Source organism: Zalophus californianus, chromosome 6 (genome assembly GCF_009762305.2).
Source record: "Zalophus californianus isolate mZalCal1 chromosome 6, mZalCal1.pri.v2, whole genome shotgun sequence".
In the NCBI taxonomy this organism is placed as follows: domain Eukaryota; kingdom Metazoa; phylum Chordata; class Mammalia; order Carnivora; family Otariidae; genus Zalophus; species Zalophus californianus.
Window position 1 is genome coordinate 141,043,351 of NC_045600.1, and position 25,453 is coordinate 141,068,803.

Consider the following 25,453-nt stretch of genomic DNA (forward strand, 5'->3'; position numbering starts at 1 on the left):
CTTCCCAACCCCGCGGGGGCGTCACTCTCCGAGGAGGGGAAGAAACCCACGCCATCCTTTGCATCGGAATGGCCACCTGCAGGGCCAGGCACCTACAGGGAGCTGCTCCGAGCCCCCCAAGAGGGACGGGCTCTGGCCCAGGCCCCAGAATTCCCACCACTTGCAGAGAAAAACCGGTTCCCCCGCTGACCCACCAACAGGGCACCAGGACAGAAGCCAGCTCACGATGCCAAACTGCCCTTCAGAGGCTACCAGCCCTTAAGAAGGGGCCGGAAACCTTGAGCTTCACCCCAGGAGTTGGGCCTAAGCAGAGCCAGCACACCAGCTTTTCCTGCTACCGCCCTGGGAGTTCAGTGTGATGAGCGAAGGGAGTAAGTTGTCCCTCGGCCAGATGGAGGCCACCAGAGTGAGTGGCGGCTACAGCCCATCTCCAGGCTCCCGAGGTCCCAGCTATCCAGTCTCAGGAGCCATGAGAGTCCCCCCGAAACTGGGTTGCCAAGTATTCACTGTATCAAGTGAAGATGGTACAACTCTTCCCCTGGACATGTAAACACCAGAAGTAGACTATAATCCCTGCATAAAAGATAGCCCTTTCAATTGGATCTATTTAGCTTTAAAGCAACTTTGTAATCCTACGTTCCCGGTTTTGCCAAAAATCGGTGAAGATGAACCCAAGTCTGGGCCCCAGTCCCAGCCCCAGCCCCAGTCCCAGCCCCAGCCCCAAGCCCCCAACCCCAGGCAGCCATGGAGAGGACAGAGGGGCAGCTGCCGTGGGGGACCCACTCTGAAGACCCAGAAAAGGGCACAGAGAGAGGTCTGGAGATGTTGAGAAGGCGAGGACCAACAAAGCAAAAAACCAGAATCTATGAGGAAGTGATAGCAACCCTGAAATGGAGAGGAGGCTACAGGAACGGGATTGTGCCGGGAGTCCCGGGGGCCCGGCGGGGGGCTCCCATACAGCTCGGGACGCTCACGGTGCTGCCCACCCACAGCCGACGCAGGCCTGCGGCGTCCCCGTCCGTCCCGGGGTAGAATCCGCCGGCCCTGGAGGCCCTCTCTCTGGGGCCCTGGCCGGGCGGCCTCCTTCCCTGGGGCACAAACACAGCAGACGGTTTTGTGAAGAACTTTTTAGTAGCTAAATATGGCACCATGTGTTCCAAGGGCAATATAAATTACAGTATGCAAAACACACTGACCGGCTGAGGTAAAACACTCTGTTCCTGCCTCACATCACCATGAGGGGAAACACACAGATACTTTTAAAAACATCTTGCTTATATAAAAAAATGTCCCCTAGAAAGGCCTGAGAAGGGGCTCACCCGCGGCCCGCGGCTTTTGCTCGGCCCGGCCCGCCCGCCACAGCCGCCGGGCCGCGCTCCCGCCCCCACTACTGGCCCAGAGCCTTGTCCAGGCTGTTCTTGATGGTGTCCAGGAAGTCCGAGGTGTTCAGGAAGTGCTCGTTCAGCTTCACACTGCCGACACAACACGGTTCGCGTGAGGAGCGGCTCCGGCCGGGCCCTTCCAGGCCAGAGCCTGAGCTCGGGCACCCGAGGGGCTGCCCACCACCCCCCTCCCGCGCCCGTGGGGAGCGGCGCGCCCGGGCTACCGGCCACAGGCTGCCCAGAGCCCACGGCCAAAGGGCCGCGGCGAGTTCAGCGGGAACTCGTACGGAAAGGGATGGCAAGGCTCTGAGCGGCTAGCCCGCTAGCCTCGGGAACGGGGACCAACCCGCTGGGCCTCGGGGCTGTGGACCCGGCCCACCTCAGGCCCTTGGCAGCGAAGCGGATTCCAGAGGGGCCTCTAAGGAGCCTCTGGCTTCTTCCCACCCGGCCCTGAGGTCCTCGAAGGCCAGCCCCGCCCTGTGCCACAGGCCACGCACTTGCTGAGACCATGGATGCAGCCTGCCAGGTCCTTGGTCATGGCTCCGCTCTCCACAGTCTGGACACACACTTTCTCCAGGGTCTGCGCAAACCTGCAGGCGGCGGGGCAGAGTGAGGCCCCAGCTGACAGAGCCGGGGCCCAGAACCTGTCCTGGGCCGGCTCGGGACCCCCGCCCTCTCCGCTCACCTGATGAGGTCCTGGTTCCCGTCCAGCTTCCCCCGGTGCTCCAGGCCGCGTGTCCAGGCAAAGATGCTGGCAATGGGGTTCGTGCTGGTGGGCCGGCCCTGGGGGGCAGGGGTCACAGCGGCATTAGGAGCCGAAGCAGCTGACAAGGGGGCCACCTGGACGCAGCTGCCCACCCCTGGACTGACAAGCCAGACCCATCCTCCCAGTCTTCCGCGCCAATGGGTTCTGAGCCCCTGGGGTAGGTGGGCATGCGACCACAGTCCCTACCACTCACCTTCTGGTGCTCCCGATAATGGCGAGTGACCGTTCCATGAGCAGCCTCAGCCTCGATGGTCTTCCCATCCGGGCAGACCAGCACAGACGTCATCAGGCCAAGGGAGCCAAAGCCTGAAGAGGAGGAAGACCCTCCTTTCAGTGCCAACACCCACCCCTCACCCACCTGCCCTCCTGCTCGTGAGCTGCCACTCAGCTCACAACCCCCGACTGTGCCCGGGAGGACAGCCACCGTTTCTGGCTTGTCTACCCTTGTCGTGGGTCTCCAGAGCCCACACAGGGTAGGGGGCATTCAAAGGTGGCATTCGTCAGCCTGTGAACATATATCTGTATAGCCACCTAGGCGTTCCCAAAAAGTGAAAAACTTCTGTAAGAAAATTGCTTGTCTAAGGGGCATCTGGGTGGCTCAGCTGGTTAAGTGTCTGCCTTTGGCTCAGATCACAATCCCGGGGGATCCTGGGATCGAGCCCGGTGTCAGGCTCTCTGCTCAGTGGGAAGCCTGCTTCTCCCTCTCCCTCTACTCATCTCCTCTCCCCCTACCCTGCTTGTACTCTCTCACTTTCTCTCAAATAAATAAATAAAATCTTAAAAAAAAAAAAAGAAAGAAAATTAGTTGTCTAAGAATGTCTGCAGCTGGGGCAGGGGGAGGGGGGTCTCGGAGCTCCATGTTTACCAGACCCTCACGCTCACCAGTCCCTTATTACTTAAGGGTAACTTTCGTGCCTTTCTCTTGTCTGCTATGGCTTTTCATCCTTCCATCCTAGACAGGAATTGTTCTAGTGAGAGGATCACCACTGCCCTTACTGAAATAAAGCCAAAGGTTTTATAAAACATCAGGACCCTAGGTCTTTTCCTCACAACCTTCACTTGCCTTCGTATGAGGAGCTAGACTTCACCCCATCTCGTGGAACATCGTTTCCCCTCCCTGTCTGTACTTCACATGTTGTCTACCCTCACCGCCTGTCCTGCTCGCGTTCCCAACATAAATGGGCGAGTTCTCACGGCTCGCTCTCTAATGGCCTCATCCGTGCTCCCGCTGCAATCCAATTTGTCTCACGGGACACTCTGGGGCGTGGGGCTTTGCCACCTTCCCCAGTATTCTCCTACATCCAACAGATTTACTGTGCAAAATGAATTCTCTGTTGTTCCAAAAGTACCCAGTCGTGCTCAATCCCATTTTTCTCCTGGAGTCAAACCTGGCCCAAACCTGGAGCCACAGTCACTTGGCCCATAGGCAGGAACAACCTCAAAGCTGACACACCTAGCCCTTTAGAACTTGAATTCCTGGGGCGCCTGGGTGGCTCAGTCGTTAAGCGTCTGCCTTCGGCTCAGGTCATGATCCCAGGGTCCTGGGATCGAGCCCCGCATCGGGCTCCCTGCTCCGCGGGGAGTCTGCTTCTCCCTCTCCCACTCCCCCTGCTTGTGTTCCCTCTCTCGCTGTCTCTCTCTCTGTCAAATAAATAAATAAAACCTTTACCAAAAAAAAAATCTTAAAAAAAAAAAAAAAGCACTTGAATTCCTATGTTCTCCTTTCTCTGTAACAGTAGCTTTAGTAATACACCAGTCCAAACCTAATTTGGGAAGCCTTCCTCACTCAGATGCCAGAGAGCTCCTGCCCCCTGCTGTCCACGGGGAACCCTGCAATGAGTCAGCAGGCCACACTAGAGAAGTTTTCTATAAAAAGGGTCTGAAAAATCCCCCAGCCAGAAAAGACCAACAACCCACCCCCTGGAGAACGGTGCTCCCAGCGTACCCTGGGCCAGGATGTCCGACTGCACATCTCCGTCGTAGTTCTTGCAGGCCCACACGAAGCCACCGGAAGACTTGAGGACCTGAGCCACCATGTCATCAATGAGCCGGTGCTCGTACCAGATCTTATTCTTGTCAAAGTCGGTCTTATAGTGCCTGGAAGCACAAGGGCCTGTTGTGGGGAGAGGGCGGGGGGCTGACAGGTTGGGGATCTCCCCCCAAGCTCAGGGCTGAGTCAAATGCACTGGGACAGTGACCACCCTAGAGGCTGGGGGCTGGGGGGCAGGCAAGGAAGGCTGTGAAATCCTGAGGGGGCAACAAAGGGAGAGGCCGTTACTTCTCAAAGATCTCCTGGAAGATGTCCTTGAAGCGCCCGTCGTAGGCTTTCAGGATGGTGTTCTTGGTGCTCATGTACAGAGGCCACTTCTTCTGGATGGCATACTGGAAGCAGCTGTGTGCAAAACCCGAGATGGACTGCAGGGAGAGAGAGAGAGAGACAGAGGTCCCTGGTGTGATCCCCAGCTGGGGCCCCTGGGCCCTCCATACCGCCTGCCCGGACAGTCTGGGTGAACCCAGCCACCCTGGACGGAGCAGCTGCTCTTTCTACTGGCCCAGTAGCCCCCTCCCAACTTCTGGGAGGAAGCAGCCCCTCAGTTTTGCTTTGGAAAACTACCCTCCCCTCCCCAATTCTTAGACCATATGGCTGGGGTGGGGCTGATTCCCCCGGCCCGCCCACCCGTCTCTAGAGTGAACCCTGTGTCCCGGCTTATCGTCTCGGAGCCCTCTGTGATTGGCTCAGAGGTGGTCCTGTGACCCAGGCCCGCACTTTTGCCCGAACCCTGTTGACAAAAAGGCTCTTTTCTGATAGGGTAACCAAGCTGGCAGGGGACAAGCCTGGGGCTCCCGGTGGCCACTTCCTCACCGCCAGAGAATGAGACCAACCACAGAAGAAATGAAAGCCAAGAGTTGGGAAAGGGGAAAAAAAATGCCTATCCAGTTTGCTTAAGCCAAGCATCCTGACAACTAACGTGCCCCGAAAGGTGTGTCGGTAGAAGGAGCATAGGAAGTCGGGCTGTCGGAGAAGGAGCACAGGAAGTCGGGGTGTCAGAAAAGGAGCACAGGAAGTCGGGGTGTTGGGGAGCACAGGAAGTCGGGGTGTCGGAAAAGGAGCACAGGAAATCGGGGTGTTGGGGAGCACAGGAAGTCGGGGTGTCCGAGAAGGAGCACAAGAAGTCGGGGTGTCGCAGAGGGAGCACAGCAGGGGCATCTGGCTAAGCAGGAGTCTGCCCGCCCCACTCCACCCCAGGCACACTGTGGGTCCCCCTGAACGCATCCCAGATGCATTTGCTCGTAGGCCTCGGAGCTTCCTCAGGCCGCTGTCGCCGGGGGAGTCAGAATCCACAGTCCACCGCGGCCCGAGAGCGGGGCCAGGCTCGGGGAGCCACACGCCGGGGCCTCACCTCGTCAGTGTTGTACATGCCCATCCCCACGCCGCCGGCAGGGAAGTTGTACACCTCCCACTCCTTCGCGCCACTGCCGTCCTTCGGGGAGAAGACGATCTTGAACGTGCCGGCCCGGTCCACCACAAAGTCCGTGGCCTTGTACTGCGGAGACAAGAGCGCGGCTCAGGCGAGGGGGTCCGGGTGAGGGTCCCAGGCCAGTGCGAGCCAGCTCCCTCCGGGGCCAACCTGGTCGCCGTGGGCGTGCCTGCCAATGGTGATGGGCTTGGTCCAGCCAGGGACGAGGCGGGGGATGTTTTTGCAGATGATGGGTTCCCGGAAGACGGTCCCCCCGAGGATGTTTCGGATGGTCCCGTTGGGACTCTTCCACATCTTCTTCAGCTTGAACTCTGTGAGGACAGAGACGAAGTGGCCCCGCTGCAGCCCCCACCTTCCAACCAAAATTTTAACCCTAAGCAAGAACGCAGCCAGACGGGAGCCCTGGAAATCATCCTGGGGAATGTCTAGAATATGAATGTGTGGGCCATGGGATCAGATTTCCTGGCTTCAGGGTCTAACTCCACCACCTCTAACTGTTGAGTTTTATGCAGGTGGCTTAACCTGAGCTATAAAATGAAATGATTGCGCTCTTTCTCTTCAACGAGGTGGTCGAGTGGTTTGGTGGCGGCGGCCTTGCGGATTCGCACCAGACGCAGAGATGCAGATCTTTGTGAAGACCCTGACAGGCAAGACCATCACCCTCGAGGTCGAGCCCAGTGACACTATTGAGAATGTCAAAGCCAAAATCCAAGACAAGGAGGGCATCCCGCCTGACCAGCAGCGTCCGATTTTTGCGGGCAAACAGCTGGAAGATGGCCGTGCTCTGTCAGACTATAATATCCAGGAAGAGTCCACCCTGAACTTGGTGCTTCGCCTCCAGGGTGGCATCATCGAGGCTTCCCTCCACCAGCTGACCCAGAAATACAACTGTGACAAGATGATCTGCCGCAAGTGTTACGCTCGCCTGCACCCCCGTGCTGTCAACTGCCGCAAGAAGAAGTGCAGCCACACCAACAACCTGCGCCCCAAAAAGAAGGTCAAATAAGGCCCCTCCACCGGCTCTTCCTTTGCCTGCAGGGCAGCCTCCTGCCCGAGCCCCAAGGGCCTGGGGCCTCAATAAAGTTTCCCTTTCATTGACTGGAGCAGTTAAAAAAAAAAAAAAAAAAGAAAGAAATGATTGCTAAGGGTCGCGGTGAGGATTAAGTAAACTTATTCCTAAAGCGGCTCCCACATCATGCTCTGCTGTGGCAGCACCCGGCCTCGCTGCAGACGTGCCGTTCTAGCCCCAGTACTCTCACGAACCATGGGGTCCAGCCCACATTACTAAGACAGTGACTCCCTACTTCCTTGGCCACAAAATAGGGATGCATAAATCCTGGGGCTTGGGAGAAATAAAAGAAAACCTGCAAAAAAGAGCTTAGCACGGAGATGATTCCAGTAGCCTAAGGTCAGTTTCCACCAGAAAGACGGGAGGAGCTCTGGAGCATTTGGGAAATAGGGCTTGAATGCCTCCTTCCAGCTCCCTCACACTGCAGGACATAGCAAGAGAGAAAGAGCTCCGCAAGCCCCTAAGCTACCCTTTCTCGAATTTTCCAAACCTGGCCCCTTTGTCCACACATTGGTGCCCTATTTCATGGAACCCTCGAAAGTGGTCCCAGAACCAGGGCCCAGCAGCCAGTCCAAGCCTGGTGAGGGCACCTCTCTGAGACCCTTCCCCAGCCACAGGGGCCTGGGGCAGAGCTGCGGTGCCAAGTGGGTGGTGAGATCCAAGCAATGCTCCCCAGCGCCCTCTGAGGCCCTCTGAAGGATACGAGCCTGACACAAAGCACTCTGCTGGACAGAGGTGGCCCCAAGGTCTCTCCGTAAACCTGCCTGCAGAACAGCCCAGGAGGCCAGAGGGGCAAGCTGCCCAAAGAGGCCGTCCTTACTGTGCCTTCATGAGCTTCCTCCTCGCTGGTTGCCAACGACCCCTAGCCTGGCCAGAGCCGCACAGCACAGCACAAACACCACGGGCCTGGGAACAATACCCCGCCCAGCCTCATCTGCAGGCACCCCTAGGGCTCCCCTGTCTCCCAGGTTCATGGCCCAGCCCCCACTGCCCTGGCCCACCCACCTCCGCACCCTCACACCTTCCACACGGGCCTCATCGGGGGTGATGGTGGCACACTTGACGGCCACACTGTACTTCTGGGTGGCCAATGCAGAGTCTATGGTGACCTGGTCGTTGGTCTGGTCACGGTGTGGGAGCCCCAGGTCGAAGTACTTGAGCTGGACGTCCACGTGGGGTAGGATGAGCTAGAGACAGATGACCAGGGCAAGGCATCAGCCCAGATGTCTGTGACTCAGGGGCATGTGTGGGCCATAGCACAGGATGCCCAGTCAGGGAAGGCCAGTGGAGGAAGGGGGCAGCACGGCAGAGGGGTGGGATCAGCCATTCCTCAGTGGGGCCGGGCGGAAGCTGTCAGGGTGCCAGGGCTCTCTGGAAAGAGGCCAGCAGACCAGGCTGCAGCCCCTCAGAGGGCTCAGCCCCTGGCATGGACCACGATGGCCCACCAACTCAGCTGAACCCCAACCCCAAGCGCATCTAGATTTCTCTGTATGGTGGGTTCCCTTCTCCTCCCCATTCAGAAGTGGCAATTCTCGACCTTCTTGTGGACACACACACAATACAGGGGTCTTCACGTGGACAAGTTCTCCAGGCAGATCCAGACCACTGCGACTTTGGGGAAGCCAAGCAGCCACGCTGGGAGCCATCCGCCGTGACGGCTCAATGGCTCGGACGTGTTGCTGTCCATGGCCTCGACTCCAGATAACATCCCTGAACCGCTGAGGAAAGGTGTGCACACTGCCAGGCACACCCGCCCTGCTCTTTCCACTCCCTGGAGAACGCACATCGGACTGTGGGGCATCAAGACGGACCCGATACAGGATGGGCCTTGAATGTGCACCCATTCTGGAAAACATGTGGGCTTTGGCACCGGCACAAGACAGACGGCTGAGGACGGGCCCCTGCATGACGTTGTGAGAACTATGTGTGGACGTGACAGAAAGGTGGTTGGAAGGACAGAAAAGGGCTGTTGCTGCCCACCAGGGTGGTGGGTGAGCCCTGGGACCGGACACGGGGCCCAGGAGGCCGTGCGGAGAGCCGCCCACTTTGGGAGGAACTACCTTCTCCTTGATGAACTGCCAGATGATCCGGGTCATCTCATCGCCGTCCATCTCCACCACCGGCTTCGCCACCTTGATCCTCTTGTCGGCATCTGGCACCGGGCACACACAGCGCATCACACCTCTGGGGAGGTTCGTGGGGGAGCCCCTCTCCTCCCCGGCCGGACCTGCCCTTCCCCAAGGCGGGAGCCATGTCAGCCAGGGCCCAGTTCCCCACGTTCCGTCCCCCTCAGCAGGAGCAGCTCCCCGGCCACCTGGGGGGCCTGGATCCCCCACTGAGGACAGCCACCTAGGACTGGCCAGAAGGATGCCAGCCTGGCCGGTCAGACCCTCTCCCCTGGAATCTGAAGGCAAAGGAGACCAACACAGAGCCTAAGATCCAGCGGGGGCCACCCTGTCCAGCAGCACGTCAGGGAGGGCCGCCCACAGGCTGCTATCACCCCGTCCCCAGGGCGCAGCCCCTGTGGTCCCATCCCTGCAGTTCTGGGAGCTACCCCGTGGCCTTCCTGTAACTTCCTCTCAAAGTTAGCCAGTCGCTAACCTGGTAACAAGAGCCCGACTAAATCTAAGTGAGGCCGGCAACTCTGTTGGCACCTATGTGACAGGGTACCCACGCCCTTCACGTGATTCCTTTTAAGGCTCCAACGGCTTCCACAGGGAATATGCTTATCTCCACTTTAAACGCGGTACCAGCAAGGCTCAGAGAGTTTACCAGCTTCCTGCCAAAGCTTATACTGCTTGAAGACAACACATCTACCAGGAGTCACACCTTTCTCGATGGAAAGCGTGGCTTAGGGCACGTGGACTAGAACTCAGAACCCTCAATCCGAGCTGGCTCGGGGTGGCCAGTCCCACCAGAGAAGCATCTAAGGTCCAGGGAGATGGTTGAGGACAAGAGGAGCCGGGGGGAGGCTCGCCAAGCAAAGTCTGACTCATGAGAAAAACCAACGGTCTGGGAAGTGAATTCCAAAGAAAACTCAGGAAAATGGCCCACCCCATTAAATCAGTGCAGGCTACCTGGAGGGAGCTTGTTGAACCTTAGCCTGTAGCAGACAAGAGGTACCCAGGCGCCAGCACGTTCCTCTACGAACAGCCGGGAGGAGGCAGTGACTGCAGAGTCAGGCAAGCAGATCCATGTGACACCTACAGCCGGGCCTCCGTCACCAGAAAGTTCACTCACTGCTGGAACGTAGGCAGGAGGACAGCTGAGGAGTGGGGCTCTGTCCCCAGCAGAGCCTCCTCAGCCCTCACTCAGGGCCCATTGACTCTTACGTTACGCACAATCCTTACAGATGTAGTGCTGGGTCTTTCACCGCACCTGAGATTAGACAGCAAGTCCAAACAGGGGACCAAGATGCTCACTTAAAAACACCAATGGTCAGAAGAAGTGACCACCACTAGGTGGACAGCAAGGGACAGAAGTCTGTAAAAAGCAGGCCGAGACTAAAAAAGCATGACCACCTACGCACATGTAAAACAGAAGTGACCAAAACCCCACAACCCCAAACATATCACTGTCCTACGACACACACCACCACTGTGATTCATGCTGACTTCCCCAGCCCGCTGAGAAAAAGGTGAATTATGTGCAGCAAAATGACTCACTTTCCAAAGATGTGCACAGATTTTTTTTTTTAATCTAAAAATAATCTCCCAAGGATATGCAAACAGATTTTTTTTTTAACCTAAAAAGAATTTTAGAGATTATTTAGGAAGAAAAATGAGACCCAGGGAGTGTGGCTTGTGTCATAAGTCAGGATAGATCCCAGGTCTCTGGTTCAAGCGCAGCCTCTGGACACCCTCATGGGTCACATGCAGAGAAGCAGAAAGCAAACACAGACTCCAAACATTCCATTCCCTACAGAACAAGGCGGACCCAGCTCTACCACCCTTCCCAGGATTCGAAGGGGCCTTTGGACCCAAGTTACAAAATTCTTTTACCTTTCCCGGTTGAAAGCTTGAGTATAAAGGGCTTTAGGACCTGCAGAAAGTCTGGGCTGTTGCAGAGCTGGCTTAGTTTTTAAGAGCATCTCTTAAGAGTTAATGTCATGAGAGCTAATCAAGATTTTTTTTTTAACTGTACTGAATCTGCCATAATTATAATGATAATCCCTAAGGAGAATTCATTTGGGGCCAGTCCTAAAGGTTTCAGCTTCACCTGGGCTCCACTCAAGTTTTGGGTTTCAGACACAGCACCTGTGGGCTGTGGACACCACACCTCCTATATGCAGAACTCAATGTCGAGATCACAGTGGGCAGCCCTCCCTGCTGTGCCTGCAGGTGTCAAACCCTCGGAGGACACAGGGCCCACTTATTTACAACCAGGTGCTAAGCACCTCTTCCTGAAACAGAAAAACATTAACAGTGCCTGGCCTCAAGGAGTGAGTATGTAAGGGGAAACCTACAGATGGAGAGAGAGGGCAAGCAGGGGCTATTAACAGAGTCAGGAGTGGGGCGCCTGGGTGGCTCAGTCAGTTAAGTGTCTGCCTTTGGTTCAGGTCATGATCCCAGCGTCCTGGGATCAAGTCCCGCATCGGGCTCCCTGCTCGGCAGGGAGTCTGCTTCTCCCTCTGACCCTCCTCCCTCTCATGTCCTCTCTCTCTATCTCTCTCTCATTCTCTCTGTCTCAAATAAATAAAATCTTTTAAAAAAATAAAGTAAAATAAAAATTACCAACAATTACAAAATTACAAATAATCACAAAAAAACGACCCTGCTCAGGCAGGGTTTTTTAAAAATAATATATTGATTGGTGACCAAGGTTTTAAAATCAGGTGATTTCAACAACAGTAACAACCAACTAATAAATGGGCAAAGGACTTGAATAAATATTTCTTCAAAAATGATACATAAGGGGCGCCTGGGTGGCTCAGTTGGTTAAGCGACTGCCTTCGGCTCAGGTCATGATCCCGGAGTTCCAGGATCGAGTCCCACATCAGGCTCCCGGCTCAGCGGGGAGCCTGCTTCTCCCTCTGACCCTCCCCCCTCTCATGCTGTTTCTCTCTCTCTCTCTCTCTCTCTCTCTCTCTCAAATAAATAAATAAAATCTTTAAAAAAAATTAAAAAAAAAAAATAAACCAAACAAACAACCCCCCCCAACAGAAAACAACAGGTGTTGGTGAGGATGAGGAGAAACTGGAACCCTGTGTACAGCTGGTAAGAATGTAAAATGTTGCAGCCACTATGGAAAACAGTATGATGGTTCCTCAAAAAATTAAAGATAGAATTGCCGTATCGTCCAGGGGCACCCGGGTGGCTCAGTCGGTTAAGCGCCCAACTCTTGATTTCCACTCAGGTCATGATCTCAGGGTTGTGAGATGGAGTGGGGGGTGGGGGGGTGAGGGGTGCTCAGGCTCTGCTCTGGGCATGGAGCCTGCTTGGGATTCTCTCTCGCCCTTTCCCTCTGCCCCTTAAAAAAAAAAAAAAAGGAGAATTGCCACACGGTCCAGCAATCCCACTTCTAGATATATATCCGAAATAATTAAAAGCAGGGTCTCAAAGAGGTATTTGTACACTCATGTCCATAGCAGAATTATTGACAATAGCCAAGAGGTAGAAGCAAGTCAAGTGTCTATCAAGGAACGAATGGATGAACAAAATGTGGTATGTGCCTTCGAGAGAAGAGGACTCTGGAAACTAATCCAGGAAGGTTAAGAGAAATGTCCCTCCAAAGGTTAAACAATGTTCCTAATTCCAAGTTTCTCCAAGACTGGGCTCCCCACCACTCAAATGGGAATGGACTTGCTTGGAAGCTAAAAAAGGAAGTGCCGCCATGGTTAGTGACAGCAACGGATCTGGACCTACCTCAATAGCTTTTGCTGCTCAAGTTCTTTCGTTTCAAATTCCACAAAGCCAGGTTCCCCTTGGATGGCCAGTGGACTTACAATGTGATATACTTACATAGACAGCATCACCACATCCCAAACACTTTCAGTATGGCTGTGATTAACATTTCTGGGAGGTAACTCTTATAATAAATTAGAAGCGATAATAAATACGCAAGGAATTAATAGTCATATTGCCTAAGCTTTTCACAATTCCTGTACTTTACTCAGAATGTCAATAAACTTTTTTTAAGATTTTATTTATTTATTTGAGAAAGAGAGAATGAGAGACAGAGAGCGGGAGAGGGGGGAGGGTCAGAGGGAGAAGCAGACTCCCTGCTGAGCGGGGAACCCAACGCGGGACTCGATCCTGGGACTCCAGGATCATGACCTGAGCCGAAGGCAGTCTCTCAACCAACTGAGCCACCCAGGTGCCCAGTCAATAAATTTTAAATGGACTATTTTTTAAATGGGTATATAGAGAGTGGAATATTCAGCCCTAAAAATTAAGAAAATGCTGACACAAGCTATAACAGGGATAAACCTGGAGGACTTATGAGGACTGAAACAGCCTAGGCACAAGAAGAAAACTATGGTCTGATTTTATTTGCAGGTGGTACCTAGAGTAGTCAGATTCACAGAAACAGAAAGTGGAAGGGGTGGGGGGGAGGGGTTTGCCGGGAGCTGGGGGGAGGAGGGCGTGGGGCACCGTTGTTTAATGGGTACAGAGTTTCAGTTTTGCAAGATGATAAAGCTCTGGGGATTGGTTTTACGACAATGTGGAAGTATTTAACACTACTGAACTGCACTCTTAAAAATGGTTAAGATGGAAATTTTTATTGTGTGGTTTTTACCACAATACAAAATAAGAAATAAGATTTTTTTTTTTTAAGTTTTTAAAAATTTGAACGGGGGGGAGGGGAGAACAACCCAGGAGATTTTACATACAAATACAGTCTCTCTCTTTTTTTTTAAGATTTTATTTATTTATTTGAGAGAGAGAGAGAGAGAGGGGGAACAAGCAGGGGGAGTGGCAGAGGGAGAAGGCAAGGGAGAGGGAGAAGCAGGCTCCCCACTGGGCAGGGAGCCTGACACTGGGATCAATTCCAGGACCCTGGGATCATGACCTCAGCCGAAGGCAGATGCTCAACCCACTGAGCCACCCAGGCGCCCGTCCAGTCTCTTCTTGAAGCATGATTTGCTTCCCAACCACACTGAGCTGGGGCTCACGCAACACCTTCTCCTTGATTCCAGGCCTATCATGTACGCTCCAGAGGACGTGCACCCCAAGACGTCAGAGTTGGGGACCTGGTGTGTGGTTTGGCCAATATGGTAAAGGCACCCCCGTCGTCTGCCCCTCTCTGGGTGACAGATGATGACAAGCAATCTGAAATCCAAGGAACAGTACATGGGCCTCCCTGGCAGCTTCCAAGGGCCAGCCACCATGAAATCCTCAGAAGCCATGTTGCACACGGTCCTCTTGGTCAGAGTATGGGATGGAATTATACCAGTCACAGGCGACCCAGCAGGCCAGTTCTCCTCCTCATCTGGACTGCTAGCACCCAACACCAAGTAAGGATATCAAAACTTGTCCCCAGTTTCAAGATTGGCCTGCTGCTCCGAACTCAAGGCTGAAGGTCTCTCCCAAGACAGCCGCCCCCAAGAGTTAAGTGCTTTGCCACTTTCCCACCCTGGCGGCGGTCAGCAGAGAAGCTGATTGGCCAGCATGGCCCAGCAGAATGTGAGGGGAAGCCCCCAATTCCTGGTTGCTCAAGAAGGCAGGGCAGCGATTCTGGAAGAGGCTCTAGAGTTTTCCTCGGTGTCATCCTGCACTCCACTCCCTCACACCCACATCTGCACCATCAAAAAATCCTATTGGCTCTTCCTTCAAAATACATCAGAATCCAATCCCTTCTCACCCTTCCCAGCCCTACCACCCAGGTCCCTGTCACCATTTCTCTTTTTTTTTTTCCACCGTCTCTTGCCAGATTAGGCCTACAAACCTACCAAGACCCCTGAAACCAGAGTGCTCCTGTTAAAATGTAAATCAGGCCATACTCTTCTCAAAACCCTGCAAAGCTTCCCCTTTCACACAGAGTAAAGGTCAAAGTCCTCAAAAATGCAAGGCCCCCAGAGGCCTGACCTAATCTGTCACTGCACCCCCCAACTCTGTGGCAGCCTCAGGCACTCCTCCCTCAAGCAAAGGGGGACACGCCCAGCGTGGCCTTGGCACCTGACAAGCAAACGGCCTGTTTCCTTCCTTCCCTTAGCGCTTCATCCGAGGTCTTTTCTGGCCACCCCATCCAAACTTCCATGCACACCTGCCTGGCCCCAATTTGTTCCCCTTAGCTCGTGTTCCTTTACACCACACTAGCCAACTTCGACCTTGTTTTACTGACTGTCCCCGCATTAGAATTTAGGCTCCACAAGGGCAGAAATCTTTGCCTCTTACCCCTGGCTCTGTCCCCAGCACCTTGCCTGAAACACAGGAGAACACAATAGTTGTTGAAGTCACAAGTCAATGTCAAGTCACAGTCAGTTTGGTCTATAGTAAGCTGCTGCCCTTCCCTCCCCTCCTGTTGGGATGAAATGTGCTCCCTCCCATCCCCCACCCCGTCCCCACGCCCCGGGATGCATTGCCACACAGAGATTGGGCAAATTCTCACCAGCAGATTGCATCAGACCATCACAAATGTACATGAGTGGCATCTCTGCCAGGCAATGGGCAACTTGCCCTGGAAAAGCTCACACTTTATACTGTGTTAAAATGTGCAATCCATTGGCATTTTAAACATGCATTTACATTAGTGTAAACTCCAGGGCAGGTCACAGAGCCTGGCTTCCAGTAACCAGAGGGCAGTGTCCAGCACCTCATACCCTGAATGGAACCAGCACAAGAGAGGCTCCAAGCTCCCATGGAGGATTTGGGGGCTGGCCCCAGGCCTTCTGGAGGCTTTTCCTCCAAACCTGCCGGGCCACAACATGACCACCCAAAACACCTCTGATGGGGCAGCAGTGGTCTTATCTGATGTGGCTGAAACCAGCTTCAGTGGAGAACACGTTAGTAACTCACTCCACCGGTGGGTCTGCAGAACTTTGACCAATGATTAAATAATCTGCCCTGGAATCTAAGAGTGCAGGCAAGTCACCAAGGTCTGAAAAGTTAAGAGGTAGGGTGAGAAAATCAAGAAATTCCCGGGAGAGGAGTGGAGCTAAGGAAGGCCAGACAAGATCATTCTCCCAGTGAGCGCTTGGGCAGAGCCCACCCTCACTTTCCCAAAGGCCAGCATATCAGAACCACCACCAGCAGTCGCTGGAGGCCTAGGAACTGCAAAACTAGAGACGTGGGAATTACTGAGCAGCAAAGACACAGGAGTGTTTTAGCCAAAAAAAAAATATTCTTTCCTTGTCATCAAGGGGAATGCCAAATATTCTGCCTCCCGCAGCGTTGCCAGGTAACAAACTAGCAGAGGCCACAGTTGTAATCACTTGTCCAACTCAAATACTATGTACTGGCCCCATTAATAACCGACCCGCTTGGGGACTTCTGGAAGGACCTACTACTGAAGGAACTTTCTTTCTTACCATCAATGCAGAGGAGAAAAGGGGAGACCTGGAGAATGTATCTAACTCCCACTCCATTTTGCTAAAGGTGGTGCCATATGGGAAACTCTGTTTGGGGACCTGTGGGCACTTAGAACCTTGGAGTTGCAGGACTGACCACTTGGAGACAAATCCCACTAGTACAAAAGCAGAAATGCCCCTTTCTTCTTGGCAGGAGACGTCTGGGTGGGGGCCCAAGCTCTCCCCCCCTCCTCCCCAATTCTGTTCGGCTGCTCCCACACTCGTTAAAGATTACCTACCCTAACAATTAACGCCAGGCTGCCTGGGCCCCACTGCCTCTTCCTCACTGTCCTCGCTCACTCTGAGGGGCTCCAGGTCAGGAAAGGGGTTTCCGTGGCAACAGGCAAGAGACGGGGCCAAGAGACCTACATTCTCCCTGCCTTTTGTAGCTGGCAATGGAGAGCCTCAGTGCCGGCCAATGCCCACATGCCACAGGGGGCGGGGGAGGTTGGTAATGGAGGTTCAGGCTAAATCCTGCTTATTCTGACCCGACTACTGTCTTCTCTCCTAAGCAGGGTGCTAAGGGTACCACAGAAGCAGTGAGGAACTATTCAGGAAAGTGGCATTTTGGTGCGGCTGCCCAGGAGCCCAGTCTCCCAGTCGGGAGAGAGGGCCGGGTCAAGGAGCAGCGCAGGATGGGCTGGCGAGAAAAGGCAGGTCAGGCCAAGGAGAGGCCCCAGGATGGAGACTTAAGTTAGACCGGGACGGGGGGGCGGCAAACAAAAGGGAAAATAAAAAGGACGCTCCTCCAGCTGTCGCGTAAAAGGCTCCAAAAATAGCTGACGCGGGCCTGACAGCGAGGAGGGATTACAGAGCGCCGGGCTGCAAAGGAAGGGGAAGCGGCAGCCTTCTCCCCGCCTTTGTCTGAGACGGGCCCGCGCCACGACCATCCCTCTCACGCGAACACCCGGCCGGGTGCTCCCGCCCCTTACTCGCTGGCCTGTCCCCCTCCCGGGGACGCAGGGCAGGCAGGATACCCTCCGGGCCCGGGCCCCCCCCAGCACCCCCTACAGGAATACCTAGGGGCGCGGAGCGGCCCGGAACCCCCGCCCGCGCAGGGCCGCAGGACTGGCCGCGCCAGGGCCACCAGTTGCCACCGTCCTTCAAGCCCCCTGCGCCTGGCGCGGCCAGAGAGCCTAGGGCCGGGGAGGGCGTCCCCGCCCCCCCGGCTCTTTATGTGCCAAGCCCGCCGTCCCCGGCCCCGCGATTGTCCCGACTCGCACTCCCAGGTCCCCGCCCGGGAGGCCGCCACGTCGCGGTGCCTGGCGCCCGCCCCGCCCGGACCCTCCTCGTGGCACTCACAGTGGCGCCGCGGCTGCTCCTGCAAGCTGGGGCCCGTCGGGGCTGCCGGCGCCCAGGCCGGCCCGGAGCTGGAGACTCTGCAGAGCGAGCGTACGACCCGCAGGTAGCCAGCCATCCCGCCAAGCAGGCGAGCGAACCGAGCGAGGCAGGCGAGATCCCAGCGCCGGTGCTGCTCCGGGCCGCCTGGCTGCGAGCGGCCGAGGCCTGCCAGGCGCCCGCTCGCGGGCAGGGGCGGGGCGGGGCTGCCGGGGGCCGCCACCCGATTGGGCCTCGCCGGAGAGGAGGCGGGGCCGGGGCCTGGCGGGCCTCCTCCCGGCCCCCACCCGCCCCGCACCAGCCGGACCCCGCCCCAGCGCCCAGAGCGCGCTGCCTTTGGAGCCAAGGGTCTGCTGCTAGAGGTCGACAGACCCGCGGGGAAGGGCGAGCCGGGGTCTGAGCTGGGGGATTAGGGCAGCTGTTAGCGAGGCTAAACTCCTCTCTCCGGGATTCCCTATTTAAACCTGGGTGTCAGTTGCTGACAAATCAGCTTAAACCCCCAAGTGAGCAAACGCCTGCGCCCTTCGCGTTGGCTGGACTGAAACTCCTTCGCATTAACCAAGTGCGGGTTCAGTGTTCTTGGACTAAGACCACGGGCACGTCGGCTCCTCAAGTTCGCGCTCACATACTCCTGTCCACACGAGTTGTGTAGACCGATCCGAGTCAAGAGCTGACATCTCTTCTCCTCTGCTTCTCACCAGGTCAAGCTGCTAATCCTCGAAGTCATTCAGCCTCACCAGACTCTGCTTTCTCCCGTCCCAAATGGGAATTGTTAACAGTAACAGGGCTGCCCGGAGAGGTGGGTGACACAATGCAAGGAGAAGGCTTGGGGCACACCCTCGGCTCAACGGTTGTAGTTGATGCTTATCACGACCCAGATGAGTCTTCATGCAGCCAGCACCGAATGAGTTCAGGATCCACCCTGGCAAACAGTTCCATCTTTGCCTGTTTGCATGCGGAAGACAATGCTGATTGGTTCTGTCGCAAGCAACCAGAGTCTCATCGCCCATGTTCTTGAAATGAGACACCAGCTGGGGCTGGGTTTTATTTAGAAAAATCTGACCCCAGACCCCACTTTCCTGGTCACACCAACTCACTCCAAATACTAGCAACCTCTTTCTGCCCTGTGTCCCCAGCTCTCCCCTTCATTGCCTCACAGTCAACAGTGCCAGATGGGGCTGGGCCAAGAAAGCGACCTTGAATTACTGACTTCAGTGCTTCCTTCTCCCTGTCCCAACCAGGCAGAGCTACTGCTTTGGCCCTGAGACCCAGTAGACTGGATCCAAGGGGAGGTTGCTTTTGAACACCCCTCCCCCGCAAAGTCTGAGGTCTCAGTCAAAGGCCTGATCTTAGGCCAGCATGTCCCAGAATGACTCATGATGCCTTTCACTCTGTTCCCAGTCCTCTTGTTCAAAACAGTTAAAGATCTTGGAAGCCTCTGGTATTTGCCTTTATGCCATCCTGGTATTATCAGGCACCTGGGCCTCGGTGTCCATACCTATCAACTGGGAGAAAGGACACCCTGAGGATCCTTCTGTTATGGATGTCAGCTACCCATACTACCACTTCTGAAATGGCCATGAAGAAATTTCTGCCCACCCCCAGGGGCTCATCTGTGCCTCTGCATGGTAGACTAGGGTGTCAGAAGCCCTAGTGAGAGGCAGCACTGAAGCCTCGGTGTGTTCCAGAGTCTAGCCATCACCTGCAGACAGGGTGGCGGCACATGCATCCTTTGCAAACCCAGCAGTAGCCCAGGGCAGTGAGGCAAAGTCTTCAGGTTAACGTCTTCACTCCCTACTTCCCAGGGCTCCAGCTCCATGCCAGCCTTCCACATACGGTGCCTATTTGGTGAGACAGCTGACATTTGCTCAAAGAGGTTAGGACACTTACTCAAAGTCACACAGCTGGGAAGTAGCAGAACTCTAGTTCATACCCATATACCTGGCTCACAGTCTGTTGCTCTTGTAAGAAGAAAGAGGGAGAAAAGAGTCCCTATCTATTGCACTTGTTTGGAATGCCTGGCAGTGCTAGCTACTGGCCCTGAGAGCCACTTCATAGAAAGATGGTGTTTAAAGGAAAAATGCTCAGATCCTTCAGTTTGGGGTCAGCAGAAGCAGAAACTCCCAACCTTCCATGTTTTTATTTTATTTTATTTTATTTCATTTTATTTTATTTTATTTTTAATAAGGGTGAGCTGGATTTACTCCAGGAATGCAAGGTTGGTTTTATTTATTTATTTATTTAAGATTTTTTATTTATTCTTTTGAAACACAGAGATATATATATAGAGAGAGAGAGAGAAGCAGGCTCCCCGCTGAGCCAGGAGCCCAACGCGGGGCTCGATCCCAGGACCCTGGGATCATGACCTGAGCCGAAGGCAGACGCTTAACCATCTGAGCCACCCAGGCGCCCCCCTTCCATGTTTTTAATCAAATGGATGAGGTCATCTGCAAGTTCCCTGTGGAGGCACCTAACTCAGTCTCTACCCTTGGGGAACCAGACACACAGCTGTGTCATCACCATAAACTAGGCACAAGAAGAAAGTGTCCCAAGAGGAGCTTAGGTGACAAGCAAAGCACCAAAGTCAAAGACAAAATTACTTCTGTGGGGGGGGACCCTGGTTGGTTTAGGGCAGGAATGCCCATCAAGCTGGCCCTTAAGGATAATTACGATCTGGGAGGAGGTTAGACAGGCCTGGCCGTCTGGGAGAGGGAGGGACTTGCACTTCACTCAGGTGGACACTCCAGGGCATTAGTTGCGAGGTGTGTTTGTTGGCAGGGAGTAACATCAGGCAACAGCAGTGAGAGGATGTTGGGGACTAGGGGACCGGGCCTGGGCAGGGGAGGCCAGAGTCCCCGAACCAGGGCCAGGCCTCATACGAGGTCCTGGCAGGACCCTCAACACTCCAGAGGTGGTGTAGATATGGAATCAGCAGGAATGGCCCCTGGCTGGACTTGGCCGGTGGGAGGAGTCAGAACGACTCAGACCTCCATCCCTGGGGTTAGAAGAATAGTCATGCCGTTATTAGAAATCAGAAAAGAGGAGAAGAAGGCAGGGTATGGGGGGCCGGTGTTGATAGCAGAGCTATTTATGGTCATTTCTAAATGGGTGTCCCTGCCAGCAGTCTGTTCCCTCCCCTTCCCAATCACACTAGGGCTTCACAGCCCTGAGCAGTCACTCCCCAGCCGGCTCCAGGCAGGCGCTCTCCAGACATGACACAGTCAAATCTGATCGCTTAGAACATTTCCTGGCCTTCACCTCCCTCACCATCCTTCTCTTCTACTATTTCCTCTCCCCAAGAACTCTAAATTTAGCCATTCCCTTAAATAGTCCCTGACTCTGAGCCTTTGCACAGCCCCTTCCTTCCATCAAGTGGACTCTTCCCACCCCCCCCACCACACCCCGCCCCCAATCTCCAAGCCCACATTCTCAAGCCTGCGCTGGGGGTGAGGGGCACACAGCATTCATTTACACCTAAGTCATCGTGCAAGGCAAACAACTGCCCAGGTCCCCCCTCCCAATAGAAGAGCACCATATACTACTCTGATTTTAACTTTGTCAAAGAAATCTATGGATAGGGGCGCCTGGGTGGCTCAGTCGGTTAAGTGTCTGCCTTCGGCTCAGGTCACAATCCCAGGGTCCTGGGATCGAGTCCCACATCCAGCTCCTTGCTCAGTGGGGAGCCTGCTTCTCCCTCTCCCTCTGCTGTTCCCCCTGCCTGTGCTCTCCTGCCCTCTCTCTCTGTCAAATAAATAAATAAATAAAATCTTTAAAATAAATAAATAAATAAAAATAACAGGTGGGGTCCAGAAACGAACGTGGAAGATTTTTTTTTCTAAGATTTATTTATTTATTTGACAGAGAGAGACACAGCGAGAGAGGGAACACAAGCAGGGGGAGTGGGAGAGGGAGAAGCAGGCTTCCCGCTGAGCAGGGAGCTCCATCAGGGAAGGAACTTGATCCCGGATCATGACCTGAGCCGAAGGCAGGCTCTTAACCGACTGAGCCATCCAGGTGCCCTCAAACTTGGACGATTTTAGGATACTATTTAACTTTATGAAATTTTCTCTCAGGTTGCCTAAGTGAATCCTAAAAATCCCTAATAAAACTGGAGATCCAGAAGATGGAGCAAGGGGAAATGATTGAAAAGGCCTTAAAAAAGAACCAGGGGCATCATTACCCTGTGGGCAGTAGATTCCTGGAGCGCAAACGTTTCTGCTTGTTTGCTGAAGTCATTAGTTATGACTGTCTCATTGTCTGGGCAAGTCACTTAACTTCCCAGCCTCAGTTTCTTCATCTATAAATGGGGGTTATAACAACACCTACTCTTAGTAGTTATTCAATTAAAGAAATTCGGGCAGGCAAGATCCTTAGAAGGTGCCTGACACACATAATGGAAAACTGTTGGCAGTGTTAAAATTCAACTGAGTAAAATTTAAAGATCTTATTGGCTTTATTCAACAATTCATGAACTGGGCAACACCCCATCTAGCAGGTGGGGCTACAAATAGCTGTACAAAACGGAAGATTTTAAAGGCAGAAGCAGGCAAGAAAAGGAAGTTTCTAGCAAAGAGTGGATTGTTTCCAGACAAGGTCACCGTCCTACGGAGGACAGAAGGGATCTATCAAGCGAATCACCTCCCTAGTGCTGGCCACATCATTCCAGATTGACTCCCAGATTCCTGGAGAGGCTAAAATTGCCATTGGGTTAGGTATCAGGTCTTGGTTTGCTGACACTGGGCTTAGCACAAGAAACTCCATTTTGGGCCTGTTGTCTCTTTTTTAACAGTGCTGTTGTTACTATTACCCATTCATTCACATGAATGAGCTCCTGTGACATGACAGTTGTGACCCAGGGACAGACAAGAGGACACATTCCATTCCCGAGGGGACCCCAAGCCACTGGGGGTACCAGGGAGATGGATATGTGAAGAGGTCATTTCAAAATACAGCGGATGTGGTTGGAGGGAGTGTTGGTTAGTATCATCTCTTTGGAGGGTAATTGAGTAGCCTCCATCCTTTTATAAAATGCACATACCCTTTTATCCAGAAATTCCACTCTGAAGGACTGACACCCTGGAAATACCCACTAGATTATTTAGAGACATAAAAGAGCAAGGTGTACACCGCAGCACTGTTTATACCAGGGAAAACTTAGGAATGAGTAAATGTCCACTGTCAGTTATATATATATATATATATTTTTTTTTTTTTTTTTTTTTTTTTTGAGATAGAGAGACAGAGAGAGCACAAGCAGGGGGAGAGGCAGAGGGAGAGGGAGAAGCAGACTCCCTGCTGAGCTGGGAGCCCAGCGGGCAGATGCGGGGCTCCATCCCAGGACCTGGAGATCATGACCTGAGCCAAAGGCAGACAATTAACCATCTGAGCCACCCAGGTGCCCCAATTATCATTTATGTTAAGAATGAGGTAGATCTATATTTGCTGATGCAGAAAATTGTAATGTGATACATTAAGTGAAAATAGAAAGTTGAGGAGAAATACCCCATCGATATATATACACATATATATGAAAAATACATATATGTGAAAAACCGGAGGCACATACACCAGATAGAGCATGGCGGCGAGCAGGATGAGGGGAGACGCTCGATTTCTACTATATACAATTCTGTGTGGTTTGAATATTATGTAACAAGCACCTATTATTCTTATAACCAGAAAAAGAACAATCAAGATGTAGATTTCTTATTTTACTTTTTTTATTTTTTAAAACAAATCGCCCCCGTAAGTTAGGTGTGGTATAGCACAAGTCATTCCAGCGGCTTCCTTTCCACCCTGGGGGAAGTGAAGGGTTAAAGGGGCTGGGGGAGGGGAAGAGGAAGTGAGGTCAGGAAAGAAGGGTGAGGGGCCCCGTGGGCCCAGCTGGCTGCCTGGCGGCTGGCCACGCCCCTCGGCTGGAAGCCGCGCCCCCCCCCCCCCCCCAGCCCGGGCTCCCTGGGCGCCGCCGCACTGTCCCTAGGAGCGCAGGAGGACGAATGATGAGAACTTAATGTAAACTCAGGTGGAGATGAAGACAAGATGGTGCCACCTAGAGCAGTGGTTCTCAAAGTGTGGTCCGAGGACCTGGAGGGGGAGGGGCGGGGGTATCCAGGAGGGCAAAACTCTTTGCATACCGATACCAAGACGTCACATGCCTTTCCGGGCTGTGTTATTGTTTGCACAGGTGGGGAAAACTGCTGGCACTTTACCGTATATCATGAGCCAGAGGCACCCAACTATAGGAGCAGTGATTTTATTGCCCACCACGGGCACTCTTTGGCTTTTAAGAAAAAGTATAAAGGGGGGCGCCTGGGTGGCTCAATTGGTTAAGGGACTGCCTTCCACTCAGATCATGATCCTGGAGATCCAGGATCTAGTCCCGCATCATCAGGCCCCCTGCTCATCAGGGAGTCTGCTTCTCCCTCTGACCCTGCCCCCTCTCTGTGTGTTCTCCCTCTCTCAAATAATTAAATAAAATCTTTAAAAAGAAAAAGTATGAAGGTATCTTTAATAAAGCAGTAAAAATGAATAATGTTATTAAATCTTAACATCTTGGGTTTACCTCTTTTGAGTAGCCTGTCTGGTAAAAGTGGGAAGTACCTATGAAGTGCTTGTGGTGAAGACCTAGGTAACATGGTTTTCTTCTGGAAAAGCATTTAGGCTTATTTGAGTTTTCGAGAGGAAGCAGCTGCTTTTTTCAGAGAACACCATTTGAACTGGAAAGAAGAACTGGTAAGGAAACCATAGTTATTCAGACTTGAATATTTGACAGATATTTTCTCAAGAATGAATGAAATGAGCCTGTCACTTCAAGGAAATAACTGACCATATTTGTTGCCAATGATAACATTTGAGCTTTCAAAGGAAAACTGAAATTTTGTAAAACTTGTATATACCACCTGAGCTTGACAGCTTCCCAGTTCTTAAAGATGTTTTCTAATGAGATTGGTGGCATTACCAAAAGTGATTTCTTTTTCATATGGTGCAATGAAATGGGTCAATTTTTAGAGGGTCTGCATACCTCTGTGACCCAGTATTTTCCAAGTGACCAATGCATGATGTTAAAACTTTATGCATGGGTAAAAAATCTAGTCAAGAATGAACTTGAATGTAATAGATACGAATGTCACAGAGTGGGAAAGGCACACTGATGTTGTTCTGGATTCCAGGTAACAATTAACCTTTAAGAAACAATCACTTGTACATTTTTTTTAAAGATTTTAAGTAAGCTCCACACCCAAGTGGGGCTCGAACTCACAACATGGCGATCAAGAGTCACTTGCTCTACCCAATGAGCCAGCCAGGCAAGCCCCCCCATACATCTTGTTATGGTAAAAGAATACCCCCCCCATGGGGTCTCACCCAGTCTCAGTGACCAGGAGACCAGACGCCTAGAGCTGAAAAGCCACCCGGGCCTCGGTCCAGATTGGCCCATGCAAGTTGGGGTGGCCCTGGTGCTTGCGGTGTGCACCGTGCCCAGATGCGCCCCCCGGGGGAGGACTGTGGTGCAGGCCTGGCACAGGGATAAGTCCCAGGAACCCCCAAGGTAGCCCTACGACCCAAGAGCCTGGCTGCATCTTCAGCCTGGAGCAGCCATGCCAGCTCATAGAACTTTCCAGGAAAGCTGACAAATGTGAGCATGGTCCAGAATTAGAATTCTCCAGAAAGAGAACTAACTCCTGGGTGGGCATAATAAGCACATGCAAGGATAAATTGGAAGAAAGGAAGAAAAGATAAAGGCATTTGGTGAGGAGCAGTTACACTTAGATGTAGGACTTGCTGCCCCTTGGCTGAGAGTGGATACTTTTTTTTTTTTAAAGATTTTATTTATTTATTTGAGAGAGACAGAATGAGAGAGAGAGAGCACGAGAGGGAAGAGGGTCAGAGGGAGAAGCAGACTCCCCGCCGAGC

The 25,453-nt window shown here is 53.3% G+C and overlaps 2 protein-coding genes across 3 annotated transcripts; one reads left to right on the forward strand and one right to left on the reverse strand.

The window, feature by feature from the left end:
* Nucleotides 1–1,112: 1,112 nt before the first annotated feature.
* Nucleotides 1,113–17,731, reverse strand: IDH2 (isocitrate dehydrogenase (NADP(+)) 2). Of its 2 annotated transcripts, none has more exons than XM_027571001.2 (11): nucleotides 17,507–17,731; nucleotides 8,757–8,848; nucleotides 7,718–7,883; nucleotides 5,778–5,938; nucleotides 5,550–5,693; nucleotides 4,427–4,563; nucleotides 4,094–4,245; nucleotides 2,342–2,454; nucleotides 2,068–2,165; nucleotides 1,762–1,972; nucleotides 1,113–1,472 (listed from the first exon to the last, which is right to left on the reverse strand). In XM_027571001.2, exons 1-10 carry the CDS (start codon nucleotides 17,619–17,621, stop codon nucleotides 1,801–1,803), a joined length of 1,350 nt encoding a protein of 449 aa, XP_027426802.1. In that variant the 5' UTR covers nucleotides 17,622–17,731; the 3' UTR covers nucleotides 1,113–1,472; nucleotides 1,762–1,800. The 2 variants fall into 2 exon arrangements, with proteins under 2 accessions (XP_027426802.1, XP_027426801.1); XM_027571000.2 differs by having other exon boundaries at nucleotides 1,880–1,972; nucleotides 17,507–17,729.
* On the forward strand, nucleotides 5,947–7,707 carry LOC113909631 (ubiquitin-60S ribosomal protein L40-like). Its single transcript, XM_035728172.1, has one exon. It carries the CDS (start codon nucleotides 6,247–6,249, stop codon nucleotides 6,631–6,633), a length of 387 nt encoding a protein of 128 aa, XP_035584065.1. The 5' UTR covers nucleotides 5,947–6,246; the 3' UTR covers nucleotides 6,634–7,707.
* Nucleotides 17,732–25,453: the final 7,722 nt, after the last annotated feature.